The sequence below is a fragment of the Dendrobates tinctorius genome, unplaced genomic scaffold (assembly GCF_039654945.1).
Source record: "Dendrobates tinctorius isolate UK_male_01 unplaced genomic scaffold, ASM3965494v1 ptg000138l, whole genome shotgun sequence".
NCBI lineage: Eukaryota > Metazoa > Chordata > Amphibia > Anura > Dendrobatidae > Dendrobates > Dendrobates tinctorius.
In genome coordinates this window covers 19,057,528-19,073,821 of record NW_027361806.1, presented here as the reverse complement: position 1 = coordinate 19,073,821, position 16,294 = coordinate 19,057,528, and the positions used below count along the sequence as shown (strand labels likewise).

The following is a 16,294-nucleotide window of genomic DNA, read 5'->3' as shown; positions in this document are numbered from 1 at the left end:
TGACAGATTCCCTTTAAGTGTATGATCTGCGTGCTCTCCGGCTGTACCTGCTGAATACGATCTGATGAGGGGACTCTTTACAGATTGAGCTACTCTAACAGATATAAAAAATAGTTTTTAAAAATATATTTATTATAAAATGAAAAGTCCTAAAAGTTCACTCAACCGCACTTTTCCTCATTTAAAAATAAATACGGTAAAAGTAGAAAAATAATAGGCATCCAGAAAAGCCCAAAAGACACATGCATATATATATATATATTTCTTTAAAGATGGCTGATAACAGGGAACAGTAGCTGACATGTGACTCCTCAGCAGGACCCACAGTATCTCTATACACCCAGCACTGCAGCACACTAGTCTGTAAAAAATGACAACCAATGCGATGTTTAATAAAGTTATTTAAAAAAAAAACATGATGACGCAGCATTAGATATCCACGCATGCGTAGTGATCTATATTCCCCTTTCTTTTGCGTTTCAAGCCTCCATCTCATGCTAAAGCAATGGGGGCTTTACATTATTATAGTTGACTCTATTTTTGCCTGCTAAAAAAAAAATCGAGCTGATATCACTCGTTGCCGGCTGGTTAGTAGCCACTTCTATTAATCGGAGCCCTAGGGCCTCAGCCGCGGTGTGACCCGTCCGCGGGTGTGCCGCAGGTCTGACAGGCGCGGTGCGGTCGCTCTGCGCTGAGGGTCCTTCCTCACAGAGCAGGAGGCGGCGGCGGCTGACAGGATGGCGACGAAGAATTTTCGCGTTAGTGACGGAGATTGGATTTGTCCGGACAAGAAGTGAGTCCCGGGGAAGATGAGGAGTCCGGGGCGGCGGGTGTGAGGACGGGGGCGGCGTAACGGAGGAATGGCGGCCAGGGGACGGGCGGGAGAGGCGGCCGTGCGGGGAGGCCGGTGGGGATGAGGCCCCTGTGTCCCCTCACTCCGGGGCCGGTGACCTCCGCTCCGGGGAGACGTCCGCCCTTAACCCCCTCATGCCCGGGAGTTTTTGCATTTATTTTTTTTCTTCCCCTTCCTTCCTCCCGGGGTTTGTGTCGTTGACTATGTATTGGCTCCACACGATCTTGGGGGGGGGAAAAATCCAAAAAGCACAAAATGGTGGTAAACGTGTAACACCGCCGCTGTTTTTGTTCTTTTCGGGGGATCTTTGGGCGGCAGAAAGGAGCGGGTGACGCGATCCTCCCGGACGGAGCGATACATGGACCGGGCGCTTGTATTTTAATGGCCAAAAGTAAAAAAAAAAATCTAAACTTTAAAAAAAAAATCTTAAATAAAAAATTTTTTTTAAACAAAGTTCAGATTTTCTTCTTTTTTTGTTTTTTTGAGGCCACTAAAATTCATTCGGTGGCCGTTTTGAGGCACATAAGTCTTCTCTTTGCCCCATATTGGAGCCGTCTGTTCGGCATTGTTTGCTGCATTTTTTTTTTTTATCGATTCCATTGTGAGGAGCAGACGGACCAAAGAGTAAAAGAAAACGAGCAAATCCCCCGTAGTAAGCGAATATATAATAACAGTGCTTGTATATCACAGAGGACGTAGTCCACGGTGTCTTGATCAATAAAATGTAAAGTCATCCCACCACGACAGGGTGCACCCCAGCCCGGGACTCTCCCTAATTCTTTGTAGTTCTCCTCACTATGTGTCAGCAGACGTGGAAGCAGATGAGGGCAGAGCAGGACCTGGGTCCCCACTCTGTAGACACGATAGTGGAAAGGGCAGAGCAGGACCTGGGTCCCCACTCTATAGACACGATAGTGGAAAGGTCAGATGAGGGCAGAGCAGGACCTGGGTCCCCACTCTGTAGACACGTTAGTGGAAAGGGCAGAGCAGGACCTGGGTCCCCACTCTGTAGACACGATAGTGGAAAGGTCAGATGAGGGCAGAGCAGGACCTGGGTCCCCACTCTGTAGACACGTTAGTGGAAAGGTCAGATGAGGGCAGAGCAGGACCTGGGTCCCCACTCTGTAGACACGTTAGTGGAAAGGTCAGATGAGGGCAGAGCAGGACCTGGGTCCCCACTCTGTAGACACGTTAGTGGAAAGGTCAGATGAGGGCAGAGCAGGACCTGGGTCCCCACTCTGTAGACACGATAGTGGAAAGGGCAGAGCAGGACCTGGGTCCCCACTCTGTAGACACGTTAGTGGAAAGGTCAGATGAGGGCAGAGCAGGACCTGGGTCCCCACTCTGTAGACACGTTAGTGGAAAGGTCAGATGAGGGCAGAGCAGGACCTGGGTCCCCACTCTGTAGACACGTTAGTGGAAAGGTCAGATGAGGGCAGAGCAGGACCTGGGTCCCCACTCTGTAGACACGTTAGTGGAAAGGTCAGATGAGGGCAGAGCAGGACCTGGGTCCCCACTCTGTAGACACGATAGTGGAAAGGCCAGATGAGGGCAGAGCAGGACCTGGGTCCGCACTCTGTAGACACATTAGTGGAAAGGGCAGAGCAGGACCTGGGTCCCCACTCTGTAGACACGTTAGTGGAAAGGTCAGATGAGGGCAGAGCAGGACCTGGGTCCCCACTCTGTAGACACGTTAGTGGAAAGGTCAGATGAGGGCAGAGCAGGACCTGGGTCCCCACTCTGTAGACACGATAGTGGAAAGGTCAGATGAGGGCAGAGCAGGACCTGGGTCCCCACTCTGTAGACACGTTAGTGGAAAGGTCAGATGAGGGCAGAGCAGGACCTGGGTCCCCACTCTGTAGACACGTTAGTGGAAAGGTCAGATGAGGGCAGAGCAGGACCTGGGTCCCCACTCTGTAGACACGTTAGTGGAAAGGTCAGATGAGGGCAGAGCAGGACCTGGGTCCCCACTCTGTAGACACGTTAGTGGAAAGGTCAGATGAGGGCAGAGCAGGACCTGGGTCCCCACTCTGTAGACACGATAGTGGAAAGGCCAGATGAGGGCAGAGCAGGACCTGGGTCCGCACTCTGTAGACACATTAGTGGAAAGGGCAGAGCAGGACCTGGGTCCCCACTCTGTAGACACGTTAGTGGAAAGGTCAGATGAGGGCAGAGCAGGACCTGGGTCCCCACTCTGTAGACACGTTAGTGGAAAGGTCAGATGAGGGCAGAGCAGGACCTGGGTCCCCACTCTGTAGACACGTTAGTGGAAAGGTCAGATGAGGGCAGAGCAGGACCTGGGTCCCCACTCTGTAGTGTAGACACGTTAGTGGAAAGGTCAGATGAGGGCAGAGCAGGACCTGGGTCCCCACTCTGTAGACACGATAGTGGAAAGGTCAGATAAGGGCAGAGCAGGACCTGGGTCCCCACTCTGTAGACACGATAGTGGAAAGGTCAGATAAGGGCAGAGCAGGACCTGGGTCCCCACTCTGTAGACACGATAGTGGAAAGGTCAGATAAGGGCAGAGCTGGATCTGGGTCCCCACTCTGTAGACACGTTAGTGGAAAGGTATAGAAAGAAAGGGGACTCCCTTAGAAAGGAGGAGCCAAGCCGCTGTATCGTGAGGAATTCTGGAGATTGTATAAACGGCACCCGCAGGACAGAGATCGGGGTGTCCGGTAGGCCCCTGACTGGCATGACAATTTATTGGCTCCACACGATCATGTCTCAAAGAAGGAATGGACAATTTCAAGTCCCCTGTTCTTGGATTTGGTGAGGGTCCAGTGGGCAGACCCCAATCAATCACTAGGTTATCCACTATCTGAGACAGAGAGGATAACTTAATATCTTGGTTTTGGATGTCTATTTTTCATCCAGAAAAAATATATACACCTCCAAAATCCATTTACAGGTAATCTGTCAGTAGGATCGCCTCTTTTTAGCGGTCTGAAGGGGTGTGCAGGTCATAGGAAGCTGAATAAAATGATACTTTGATATCTGCAATCTGATGTCCTGTTCCTGAGCAGGACATAGATCACCCTATCTGTGGGGGCTATGCAGATCTCTGGGTCGGGGCAGCAGCTGATCCCTGGCTTCCTCTGCATGTTCAATTCATCAGTAGGTAGTGACAATGATGCAAGCGCCGATTGGCTGCCGGGGTCACGTGTCACAACACCGCATGAGAGCCCCAGGGTGAGCGAGTGGTGGCACAGGAGGTGAGTATAATCTTTGTTTTATTTTATTGGGGCCAAACATGTAGTTCTAGAATGGGTTGTCCTAGTAGTGGGAAACCCTTTTTTTTTTTTTTTTTTTTTTTTTTTTAAAAAAAAAAAAACTCCCTTCAGGTTTACCAAACACCAGAATAAACAAGCGATTCCTGAAGTGTCTTCCACTTGAAAAAACAGGTGCTTTGCAAATATATACAAATATTTTTGCGATGGAGGTTGCTGACCGTTTCGCAAAATCTCTGCAAGAATGTAGATATTGGACAAAATTGCAGCTTGTATGTAGTGGATTTGCTGCAGGTTTTGAAAATGGACTCAAAATGTCAGGAAACCATGGAGAAAGCACTGTAACTGGCAGATCTGTAGTTAAATTATTAACTTCAGCCTGAAGGAGCTCTGTTATTGTGAGCGTTATCTCATATTTATTGTAGATTATCAAGTGGGGATAGAACAACGACTGTTTATCTCCAGTTCTATATATAACTTCACAAATTGCTCCTATTTATTTCCTAAATTTCCTGTTTATTTGCTTTTATATTTTCTCAGATGTGGGAATGTTAATTTCGCTCGAAGGACAAGCTGCAACCGGTGTGGACGAGGTGTGAATTTGTTGATATCAAATATTAACTCTTACCTTTACATGTCTCGTTATGTTGTAAATTGATCTAGATTTTATTGTTTAATTAAAGAAAAAACAACGGATGCAAAAATGATGAAAGCCGGAGGGACAGAGATTGGAAAAACTTTGGCAGAGAAGAGCCGGGGACTGTTTAGCGCCAATGACTGGCAATGCAAAACGTAAGTTGACTGCCCCTTAGTGTAGAAATCTGCGTCTGATCCGCAGAACTGTATAATAAGGGGATATACTGGTATGTGGCAGACTAAGCCTCACATTAGTAGTAGTCTGTGATGCTGAATTCCTTTTCCAGTCAAAAAATAAAATGCAAACTGCCATAGATAAAGTATACTGAGTAGAGATGAGCAAAAAGATTAATAAAAATACAAAAAAAAATCAAAGTAGTCCTCACCTGACTGCCGTTAACCCAAAATGATGATGTCCCATGACTATCCCCAACTCTGCTACATCTGGTTGCATTGCTGAGTAGTGACATAAGTTATGTGACTGCTCAGCCGCCTGGCAGCCAGGTCACACTGAGCTGAGGATTAAGTTCGGGTACGATTCTGGTACCCGTACCAATCCCGACGGTCACGAACATCCACCCATCCCTAGTTACCATCCCTTAAGGGTTTTTCTGGCACCACTCACTTCTGAACTAGGAGTTAAGCGGTGCAGATATTGTCCTGTCTGCACATATTGGTGGGTATCGTGCCCTATTCATCAGAATAAGACACGTATCAGTAGACCGGTATCAGTAGATGTGACGTCGTCTGCACCATATTTGCCTGCAGTCAGTGGTAATCTGCATTTACGGTAAGTACCATTTCACGCAGATGGGCCACTAAGCGTACTCTTCTCTCTGTGCCTACGATGTCATTGCTTGTCTCGCGCCCCGACTTTTTTGTGAGAAAACATTTTGTGGCTTTCTTAAGTTACTCTGCAGTTTTCTTATCTTGTTCTTCTTCTTTAAGTTGTGGAAATGTAAACTGGGCAAGAAGATCAGAGTGTAACATGTGCAACACCCCAAAGTATGCAAAGCTAGAGGAGCGGACAGGTACATCTACTCTTGTCTCATTTGCCACTCCATTTTTGGTTGTGAAGAACTATTTGCCTTTTGAGGGTTTTTTTTTTGTTTTGTTTTTTTTTTTGCTTTTTTTTTGTTCCTGCTGAAATTGTATGGTTCTGTTTAAATGTACAGGTTATGGAGGAGGATTTAATGAACGAGAAAACGTAGAATACATAGAGCGAGAAGAGTCTGACGGAGAGTACGACGAGGTAAAGAAGGCTTTGGTCTGGTACAACAAGCTGCAATACAAGGACATAGGAGGTTTAGAGCACATTTCATTTATTTTCTTTTTGTGATGATTTGTAGTTTGGACGAAAAAAGAAGAAATACCGTGGAAAGCCGTCCAGTGGAAAATCTGGAGTCAAAGGTGATGAAAAGGTGTCCGGAGTTGAAGAGGAGGAAGAAGGTGACGAAGAGGATGAAGAGGAAGGAGATCTATCAAAGTATAAATTGGATGATGTGAGTCATAATCCAAGCATGGCTTGTTGATACAATGTGAAGACACGCTCACCAATTGAGGCTACGACGTATGGGATATGAACTTTACAAGATATTTTCACAATTATTTTTCCATGTAAGCATTTTGCCAATCACGATTAAATGAGCAAAACACTCGTTCATCGGGTAGGTGATATTTTGAGCAGCATAAAAGACTGTTGTTCTCAGTGGTGCATCATCCTGTGTAACCAGGAGTCGCACTGGTGAGAACTATGGAAGCCTGTGTGCACGGAGCCATCTAGTACGAATCTGTGCTTAGTGCTCACATTCGTCTGCCTGTGTCTGTATTGTGCCACCTGTCTGGCTATGTAAACGGACCTTTAGTCTTGCCGTACACTGCATTTGTGTACTTGGCTGAAAGAATACAGTGTTGGGAGCTTTTCATACACATACTATAACTTGCCAGACAGAGGCCAATAATGTTCATTTTTTAGTTTCCATCTGGCTGAACTTGCGATTGCACTCCAGTTATCTGAGTAGGAAAGCAGCAGACTGCTTTCCTATAACTAGTGCCACCGTAAGAATATACCCTGCTGCAGGTGCAATGGCTCTAGTGGAATAATGCCTGGGCATCCGTTCTGAATAGAACTACTTTTTGTGCATTTACTTCCTCCACAGTGGCTTTACAAGCAGTGTGTACCTAATCCAGACAGTGCTTACAGCAGCGTTTGCCTAGTCCTAGACAATGCTTGCAGTCTGCTGTAAAATTCTTTAACCAATTTTCCTATGTTTTTGCTTTAATACATCTAAAACAATTCCTCTACTGTAGCAAATTACCTTATAACATCACTTTCCTGTTTGTTTCAGGATGACGATGAGGATGATGATGGTGACCTTTCAAAATACAATCTTGCCAGCGATGATGAGGATTCTAGTAAAAATAAGAAATCCGCACGCAGCAGATCTAAATCGCCATCTTCTCGCTCCTCCTCCCATACAAGCTCAAGGTCTAGGTCCAGGTAAACGGGTACAGGTCAAGGGTAAAGCCGGGCAAAATGTCAGTATCTATTTAACTTTTTTCCTTTTTTGTTTTTTTCTTATATTTCTATGTACTACTCAATGTTTTAGAGCTGATAGATGTGATATTGTGCAATAATATTCTTCACTGATGTCTTGTGCATTTTCATTGGTAACTAGTCTAACCTAAATGAGTGTAGTGTGGCCATAATGTGTGCTTTATGCCTGTGCATGTGAAAACCTCTAGGGAAACATTCCCATCTTATGACTAAAACATGGAGTGTCCTCTCTGTAGGATTGATCGTAGTCTGACATGAATGACACCCATGTCCCCCAATCCTGTGAATAAAGGAGCTGATTTAAAACTAAATTTTGAATTTTTCTTGCACAGCGCCCCCCGCCCTCCCGTGTACAGAGCATGCTGGACACATTCACTAGAATGGAGCAATGCTGCAGTTGTTTGCACAAACGATCTGTCACGGTGCCGCAATGTATGGAGAAACTGTGATGGGGTGCAACACAACAGCGGTATTCTCATGATTGATGAGATCTAACCTGGTGATGTGCCATCATCTTATAAGATGGAAATTTTCTCGTGTAAGACCAGGTCAGATATAGTAAGTCACTGAGTGGCTCCTGGCTGTAGGAACACTACCTGAGCCACTCTCTGCTATACGTAGTGCGGGGCATTTTACACCAGTACTGTTCTCTTCCTTCCTTTTTTTTTTTTTTCTTTCTATAGTGATGTTTCCATATGTGATCAGATACTAAAATTGAATCATATAGGTAGCACACACTGGGAGAATCTCGCCTTGTCTGTATCCTGACAATATTTAACAGATTTATAGGAGCCCTTGTATGACGAGGAGTCACACTGCATTCTGCTGGTATCTGGGGTCCCAGCGGTCAGTCCCCATTGATCGGAAAGATGCCACCTGTACAGAGGATATGAAATAACTTGACTTTTGCTGGGCAGAGAACTTTTGACCAAACATTAATTCGGCTGATGGTTGTCTTTCCAGACCCCCCACCCCCAATGTTCATGTGTTGCCTCCCCTGAGCTGCTTGTCCCATTGAAAACTAAAGTATCTGCCATTGAAATTCAGTCCCACCACAACAACCTATCACACTTTCGTGACCTTTTCAAAGGAGGCAGTTTATTTTTTTTTTTTTTTTTTGTTAGAAGCCTAAAGTAAGAAGTGTTTTTTATTTTTTATTCTCTTTATCAATTGTCAATTTGATCTGTTATCCCTTTTCGTAGCAGGAATGCTTACTGCTGTCATTTTATGCAATGAAATAAGAGCTGGAAAAGAAAAATGTGCCGTGTTTTTTTTTTCAGATCCCGGTCGAGAAGTTCTTCGAGTTCCAGATCAAGATCTGGCTCCAGCTCCAGAAAACGTTCTCGATCTCGCGGTTCAAAATCAAGGTGAATAGCGGGTACCACGCTGTGTGGCGCAGCGAGAGTCAAGTGGTTCAGGATGTATTTAATATTAGATGATACGGTGGACAAATCGGTGTTTAGTCCTGTTCCTACAGTCATTTTTTCCACAACGGAAATATATAGATGGTTGTAAATATATTTTGGATCTGCTAAGCAGCGCAGTGATATGCCTGTAGGGAGTCTGTTTTCAACATCTTACCCTTCTTCTGATAAAAAGTAGATTGCAATTTCGTGTCCAGCCATAAAAAATAACTTTTGTCACATTTATAAATATAGTAAAATTATTCCAAGTGTCCTGATCGTCAGATATCCGATCCGGTCCCTGGTTTGGTAGCTGCACTTCCGTACTTGTGTTAAACACCACAGTTTTTTTTGTTTTAATATGTGACCGATGCAGTGTGTGGAGGGGGCTGGCTGTTCAATTAAATAGATAAGCCAACCCCGTTCATGTGTCAGGGCAGAAAACTCCCCAATATTTTATATTGGTAAATTAAGGTATGCATACATGTGTTTTGTTAAGGGGGTTGTCAAGGCATAGTATATTGATGACCTATATTTACTATAAGATCAGTAGGGGTCTGACATCCGGAACCCCTGCTGGTCAGGTGTGTTTTAGCTGCAGTACCTGGCAGTGACCACTAAACCTTGAACATAGCGGGGCAGTGCATCTGCTTTCTAGATTTGTTGTAACCGCAGGTCGGGGTTTTCACTGGATGTTGGACCTCCAGCGGTCTGATATTGATAACCTGTCCTAAGATTGGTCATAAATATATATCCAAGCTTCTTTTGAAGTATCTAATACACTTACACCTATAATTTAATGTTATATCATTACTTTACTAGATGTGTGTGTATGTAATATATATTATAGGAATTGCCATCACTTAATGATTGTAGGAATTCTGACCTCTGGGATCCCACCATTAGATCTGCTATTAAAGCCTTAGGATTGGTCAGCAATGCCTGATCAGTTGAGATCTGGCATTCCCATCAATCGGCAGTTGTCGGTGGCTGGAAATACTCACTTGGGGAGCTGCTCAGTCTTCTGATGGCGGATGCCGCCAGGTGTTACACATCCACCTCCTATTTAAATTAAACAGGCCGATGTGCAGTACCCTGCCGTGGCCACTAACAAAAGATGTCCAGCTCTGCAAGTGAGTACTTCCAGCCAGCAGCTGTTAACACCGGTAACAGCTGGTCGACGGGTGCTCGGTGTTGGACCCTGACCAATCAGACGTTGATAACCTATGCTGAGAGTAGGTCATCATCAATGATAAAGTAGTGGACAACTTCTTTAATGTCTGACAAATGTTGGCACCAGAGGAGGCCCCAGTTCAGGTCAGCTTCTCACCACCAATGAGTGGAGATGAGGCAGATGCATCCGCTCTCTTCTGGGGGCTCCAAATAAAGCCAAGAGTAGAGTATTAGCTTGGCTAGGTTTATCACTCCTATAGCTGTGAATGGAGCGTACCTCCTCTTCACCAACTGGAACAGGATATCGTGGACACCACATGTGCCTTGTAGAGATGGATGTTGGTCACAAAGGAGGCACCGGCCTCTGACATTTGTTGCACATCCCTTGGCCTTGCTGTAAATGCATAGTAGAATGGGAAACATAATAGGGTGCTCAGCACTAAATCAGCACAGTGGTCCCCTTATTCTCAGGGATGTTGTAGGTCCTAGAGGTCAATTCCCACCTATCGTAAAATGATGGCTTGTCGTGGAAATGTTGGTAACAGGTAAGTCATGTTATTTTTTATGTCAGCACAGATTTTCTCATCATTTAAAGAAATCCACGCTCAATAAATCTGTTCTGTTTTACTTCTGAAATTTTTGTCTTAAATTCTGTCCATTTTTGATCAATAAAGATCCAGCTCCAGGTCCAACCGAGGTTCTTCTTCCCCCAGAAAAAGATCTTGTGCAAGTTCCCATTCATCGTCCTCTTCAGAGAGGGGAAAGAAAAGAAGCCGCTCCAGATCGTCATCTGGTGACCGCAAAAAAAGACGATCAAGATCACGGTCAACAGAAAGGTTTGGGTTACCGCAGAACTGGAGGGGGGATTCTAGTGAAGGGGTAAAAAGGGAAAGTAGAAGATTTGAGAATTTAGGATACTATCGTCTAAAAATTTTTCCATCGCATACTTATCACTCTTTCTGTTTTGTATAACATCAGACTATTCTTCCAGATTATTAGTGTATGGCTGAGCACTCAGAAATTGTTAAAGAGAAACCTCAGTCACAGCTAATAGAATGCATTTCAATAGCCAATGACTATAACTACCATAATACTGCTCCCTATGTACAAGAATATAACTACTATAATACTGCCCCTATGTACAAGAATATAACTACTATAATATTGCTCCCATTGTACAAGAATATAACTACTATATTACTGCCCCTATGTACAAGAATATAACTACTATAATACTGCCCCCTATGTGCAAGAATATAACTACTATAATACTGCCCCCTATGTGCAAGAATATAACTACTATAATACTGCTCCTATGTGCAAGAATATAACTACTATAATACTGCTCCTATGTACAAGAAGATAACTACTATAATACTGCCCCTATGTACAAAAATCTAACTACTATAATACTGCCCCTACAGTTGTGGCCAAAAGTATTGACACCCCTGCAATTCTGTCAGATAATACTCAGTTTCTTCCTGAAAATGATTGCAAACACAATTTCTTTGGTATTATTATCTTCATTTAATTTGTCTTAAATGAAAAAGCACAAAAAGAATTGTCCTAAGGCCAAATTGGATATAATTCCACACCAAACCTAAAAAAGAGGGTGGACAAAAGTATTGGCACTGTTTGAAAAATCATGTGATGCTTCTCTAATTTGTGTAATTAACAGCACCTGTAACTTACCTGTGGCACCTAACAGGTGTTGGCAATAACTAAATCACACTTGCAGCCAGTTGACATGGATTAAAGATGACTCAACCTCTGTCCTGTGTCCTTGTGTGTACCACATTGAGCATGGAGAAATGAAAGAAGACCAAAGAACTGTCTGAGGACTTGAGAAACCAAATAGTGAGGAAGCATGAGCAATCTCAAGGCTACAAGTCCATCTCCAAAGACCTGAATGTTCCTGTGTCTACCATGCGCAGTGTCATCAAGAAGTTTAAAGCCCATGGCACTGTGGCTAACCTCCCTAGATGTGGACAGAAAAGAAAAATTGACACAAGATTTCAACGGAAGATTGTGCGGATGTTGGATAAAGAACCTCGACTAACATCCAAACAAGTTCAAGCTGCCCTGCAGTCCGAGGGTACAACAGTGTCAACCCGTACTATCCGTCGGCGTCTGAATGAAAAGGGACTGTATGGTAGGAAACCCAAGAAGACCCCACTTCTTACCCCGAGACATAAAAAAGCCAGGCTGGAGTTTGCCAAAACTTACCTGAAAAAGCCTAAAACGTTTTGGAAGAATGTTGTCTGGTCAGATGAGACAAAAGTAGAGCTTTTTTGGCAAAGGCATCAACATAGAGTTTACAGGAGAAAAAAAGAGGCATTCAAAGAAAAGAACACGGTCCCTACAGTCAAACATGGCGGAGGTTCCCTGATGTTTTGGGGTTGCTTTGCTGCCTCTGGCACTGGACTGCTTGACCGTGTGCATGGCATTATGAAGTCAGAAGACTACCAACAAATTTTGCAGCATAATGTCGGGCCCAGTGTGAGAAAGCTGGGTCTCCCTCAGAGGTCATGGGTCTTCCAGCAGGACAGTGACCCAAAACACACTTCAAAAAGCACTAGAAAATGGTTTGAGAGAAAGCACTGGAGACTTCTAAGGTGGCCAGCAATGAGTCCCAGACCTGAATCCCATAGAACGCCTGTGGAGAGATCTAAAAATGGCAGTTTGGAGAAGGCACCCTTCACATATCAGGGACCTGGAGCAGTTTGCCAAAGAAGAATGGTCTAAAATTCCAGCATAGCATTGTAAGAAACTCATTGATGGTTACCGGAAGCGGTTGGTCGCAGTTATTTTGGCTAAAGGTTGTGCAACCAAGTGTTAGGCTGAGGGTGCCAATACTTTTGTCTGGCCCATTTTTGGAGTTTTGCGTGAAATGATCAATGTTTTGCTTTTTGCTTCATTCTCTTTTGTTTTTTTTTTCATTTAAGACAAATTAAATGAAGATAATAATACCAAAGAATTTGTGTTTGCAATCATTTTCAGGAAAAAACTGAGTATTATCTGACAGAATTGCAGGGGTGTCAATACTTTTGGCCACAACTGTATGTACAAGAATATAACTACTATAATACTGCTCCTATGTAGAAGAATATAGCTACTATAATACTGCTCCCATGTACAAGAATATAACTACTATAATACTGCCCCTATGTACAAGAATATAACTACTATAATACTGCTCCCATGTACAAGAATATAACTACTATAATACTGCTCCTATGTAGAAGAATATAGCTACTATAATACTGCTCCCATGTACAAGAATATACCGTAACTACTATAATACTGCCCCTATGTACAAGAATATAACTACTATAATACTGCTCCCATGTACAAGAATATAACTACTATAATACTGCTCCTATGTAGAAGAATATAGCTACTATAATACTGCTCCCATGTACAAGAATATAGATACTATAATGCTGCTTTTTGTAGTCTATTATCGCTATTTATGGATGTGTAGCTGATGACTGGAGTTCTTTTGTAACGTTTCCACACTCCTCCTTATTATATCAGTGTACTTTGCCCGGTCACTGGGGCTGTTTTCCCTTCACACTTGGAGCTATAGTGTGGTGAAGCTATATCTTTACTTTCCAAGCCATAGTTTGATATAGAAATGACAGGAATCCACTTTTACTTTGTGTTTTGCAGACGCAGACATTCCCCCGCTGGATCGTCTCATTCCGGCTCCCGATCTGCGAGTTACAAAAAGAAATAGATTTTTAGGAATATTTACTCCATGAGAATAAAATAAACACAAAAAATGGAGCAGATAATGATGAAGCACCCGATCGACAATAGTGGAGGCTCGTGCTTCTGCTACAACCAAACCCAACCTAATCCAACTGTAGCATTTTAAGCCATAAGCTCAGAACCGCGCTCCCTCTACCTCTCATCATACGAAGCGGGACACACTAGGTGGCAATAATATGGCTTAGACTTTCTGTGTCGCGTCCTTCTGGCCGTGTATCTGTATTTTCATACTACTATAAGCTCCTTCCCACACGACAGGATAATGTGAACTTCTCTCATCCATTGTAATCCTTATGGCTTAAAATGCAAAAAGATGTGCAAAGCTAAACCAATCCTATATCCATGGTGTTACAAGGTAAGTATCTGTATTATTCAGCCTCTGCATTACGCCGGGCACCAGAGCTTTGGTACTTCTAATATACATGTCGGCCCTTGGCAGAAGCGACATTCATGAAATCACAACTTTTACACTTTCCGATCTGCCCCCCAGGCTCCATTATAGGAGTCGTGTCCTCGGTAGTTTACCCTTCTCTGTGCTCCATCCACTCTCGAATGTAAGCCGAGTATTACTGTATCTTGTGCCTATCGCTTCTTACAAAGCTACTATTTAAGTATGTACAAACGCCCGGATCAGAGGTGCCGGCGCTCTAGTAGGGACTCTCCGAGGTCACATTTTGCCCAACAGAGCAGACGCCTCAAATGAAATCCAAGATAATGTATTTTGTCATATTTGGTCATTTATTTTTAGGATGGTGATTTTTATTTTTTTCTGTAGTCGTGACAATAAAATCCTGACTCCTGCAATTCCTTCTGGTTTTCTGTTTTATAAAGAAAGGTGCAAAATGACAACATGATGCTATTGTGTGCAGGAAAGTGTAGATTCCTCCCTGATCAGGCACATGGCGATGTCTGCTGGACTAGGATGTGGCAAATGTGATGCATCCTGGCACCTTCGCTCTGGGGCAGAAAAACTGGAGGGAAACTGATTCGTGCTGATCCCATAGACTTCTATGCCCCAACATCCAGCATGTTGGGCGGATCAATCTGGGATCCAAGTATCATTGGGTTCTCTGTCCATAGCCAGATAAGGAAATCCTGCTTGTAGCATTGTCTGATCTGTCTTCCAAGACCAATCTGGTGCAAGTAAAGTACTGCAGGTTACTGGGAATGATCCCATAGTATTCTGTAGGATCAGATCTGATATCCGTTTTCTCCTCCCTTTTTTTTTTTTTTTTCTTTTTTTCTTTCTTTCCTGGGAAAAAAAATCTCAATTGCTAGGAGAATGCACAAGACAAGTCACCTTTAAAATGTGTTACGTTGAAGAAAGCAATTAAAATCCTAAAAGAATTTTTTAAAAAAAGTAATGTATCAATATTAAAAAAAAAAAAAAAAAGCATCAGTAACATTTTAGAAATCCCATTAATTTTGCTGGTAATATAACATGCTGTATTTTTATTTTGTACCCTAAAAAAAGTCCAGATAAAACACTAGATGTTGACAAGACTTTGGGATGTTACTGGTAGTCTTATTTCTTCCTTCTTACCACCAGGGGGCACCAGACTAGAGGCGATGATGGCCGTTCTTTGAAGGTAATGGGTTTGATCTGTGATGCAGAGGTGGGTGGAAAACCCACTAGTGTATTCATTAAGACCATGGTACAAGGTTGCGTTGGCAGTCACCATAAGCTCTTCCGATTTTTCCGAAGTGTTGCCCCTTGTTGCTTGAGCCAGAATAGTAAATGTTCCCCATCGTTCGCAGCCCGAGTCTCCAAACTGTGAGCTGTGACCATGGCCTGAGGTTCTGCACACAGCGTTGGAGTCTGCCGATGGAGGGTTCTGCTCCTGACTTATACCTCCAATGTACAGGTCTTATAGCACTCTAAGAATGGACATTGCCCTTAAAGGGTTTGTCCAGTATCAGACAAACTTGACGGCATCACCCTTGTCTATAGGTTGTATATGGTATTGCATCTCATCACCGTTGACTTCAGTGGAGCTAAGCTGCAATTCTAGACACCACTCCGTAGCCCACCCCATTATAGTGAACATGATTCCTTCTCTCCACAGTTCTGAAGGCAGCACGGTATAGGCCCAAAGCACAGCTTGTGCATGATGGAGCCGTCACTGCAACAGATGGTCTCAAATTCCCCCACCGATTAGCCCCCCAAAATGCCAAGCAAAGCTGAAGGGAACGGGGCCTCAGGTTTTGTGCCGGCCTGAAGTATATGACCTGATCCCATTTAGACAGCACCAAAAAAATATAAGCGCTTGATCCAGGAAGACTGCAAAAATAAAACTACATGGGGTGAAGTCTAAAATGTGGTGTTATGGCTGTAAGAAGCTGCTGATAATGGTTCTGTAACCTGCCCTTATCTTTCAGGCCACCTGCACCTCCCGGCTTATCTCTCAAGCACTGGCGGACCCTCCCATACTGTGCAGAGGGGGCAGCCAGGCTGTATGTGTGGGGGGTGGTGATACCACAAGACTCCAGTGGCTTCCACGTAGTGTTCCTTGTGGGATTGTACACTGCTCTTATTGAGCTTTGCTCCATGGGGGCTTCATTCATCAGTTTGGGTGCAGATTATTTTCATGTATCTTTCGGTTCAGTTCAGATAAGCACTACACTTGGCTCATGGTCTTGTGCTCGTCTGCATAGCCGATTTGTGCA

General features: G+C 43.9%; 1 protein-coding gene across 2 annotated transcripts; it reads left to right on the top strand.

Moving 5' to 3' along the window:
- The first annotated feature begins 517 nt into the window (after positions 1 to 517).
- ZRANB2 (zinc finger RANBP2-type containing 2) lies at positions 518 to 14,431 on the top strand. Of its 2 annotated transcripts, none has more exons than XM_073544784.1 (10): positions 518 to 793; positions 4,625 to 4,677; positions 4,768 to 4,876; positions 5,669 to 5,751; positions 5,896 to 5,972; positions 6,070 to 6,222; positions 7,069 to 7,220; positions 8,558 to 8,644; positions 10,567 to 10,689; positions 13,526 to 14,431. In XM_073544784.1, the coding sequence occupies exons 1-10, from the start codon at positions 738 to 740 to the stop codon at positions 13,590 to 13,592; spliced, it is 960 nt and encodes a 319-aa protein (XP_073400885.1). In that variant the 5' UTR covers positions 518 to 737; the 3' UTR covers positions 13,593 to 14,431. The 2 variants fall into 2 exon arrangements, with proteins under 2 accessions (XP_073400885.1, XP_073400884.1); XM_073544783.1 differs by having other exon boundaries at positions 520 to 793; positions 10,528 to 10,689.
- The last annotated feature ends 1,863 nt before the right edge of the window (positions 14,432 to 16,294 follow it).

Excerpts from the sequence above, each read along its gene's own strand:
- ZRANB2 (XM_073544783.1), top strand. The coding sequence starts at position 738 with ATGGCGACGAAGAATTTTCGCGTTAGTGACGGAGATTGGATTTGTCCG. Across the intron at positions 5,752-5,895 it reads AAAGCTAGAGGAGCGGACAG|GTTATGGAGGAGGATTTAAT; the intron begins GTACATCTACTC and ends TTAAATGTACAG. Across the intron at positions 8,645-10,527 it reads TCTCGCGGTTCAAAATCAAG|ATCCAGCTCCAGGTCCAACC; the intron begins GTGAATAGCGGG and ends TGATCAATAAAG.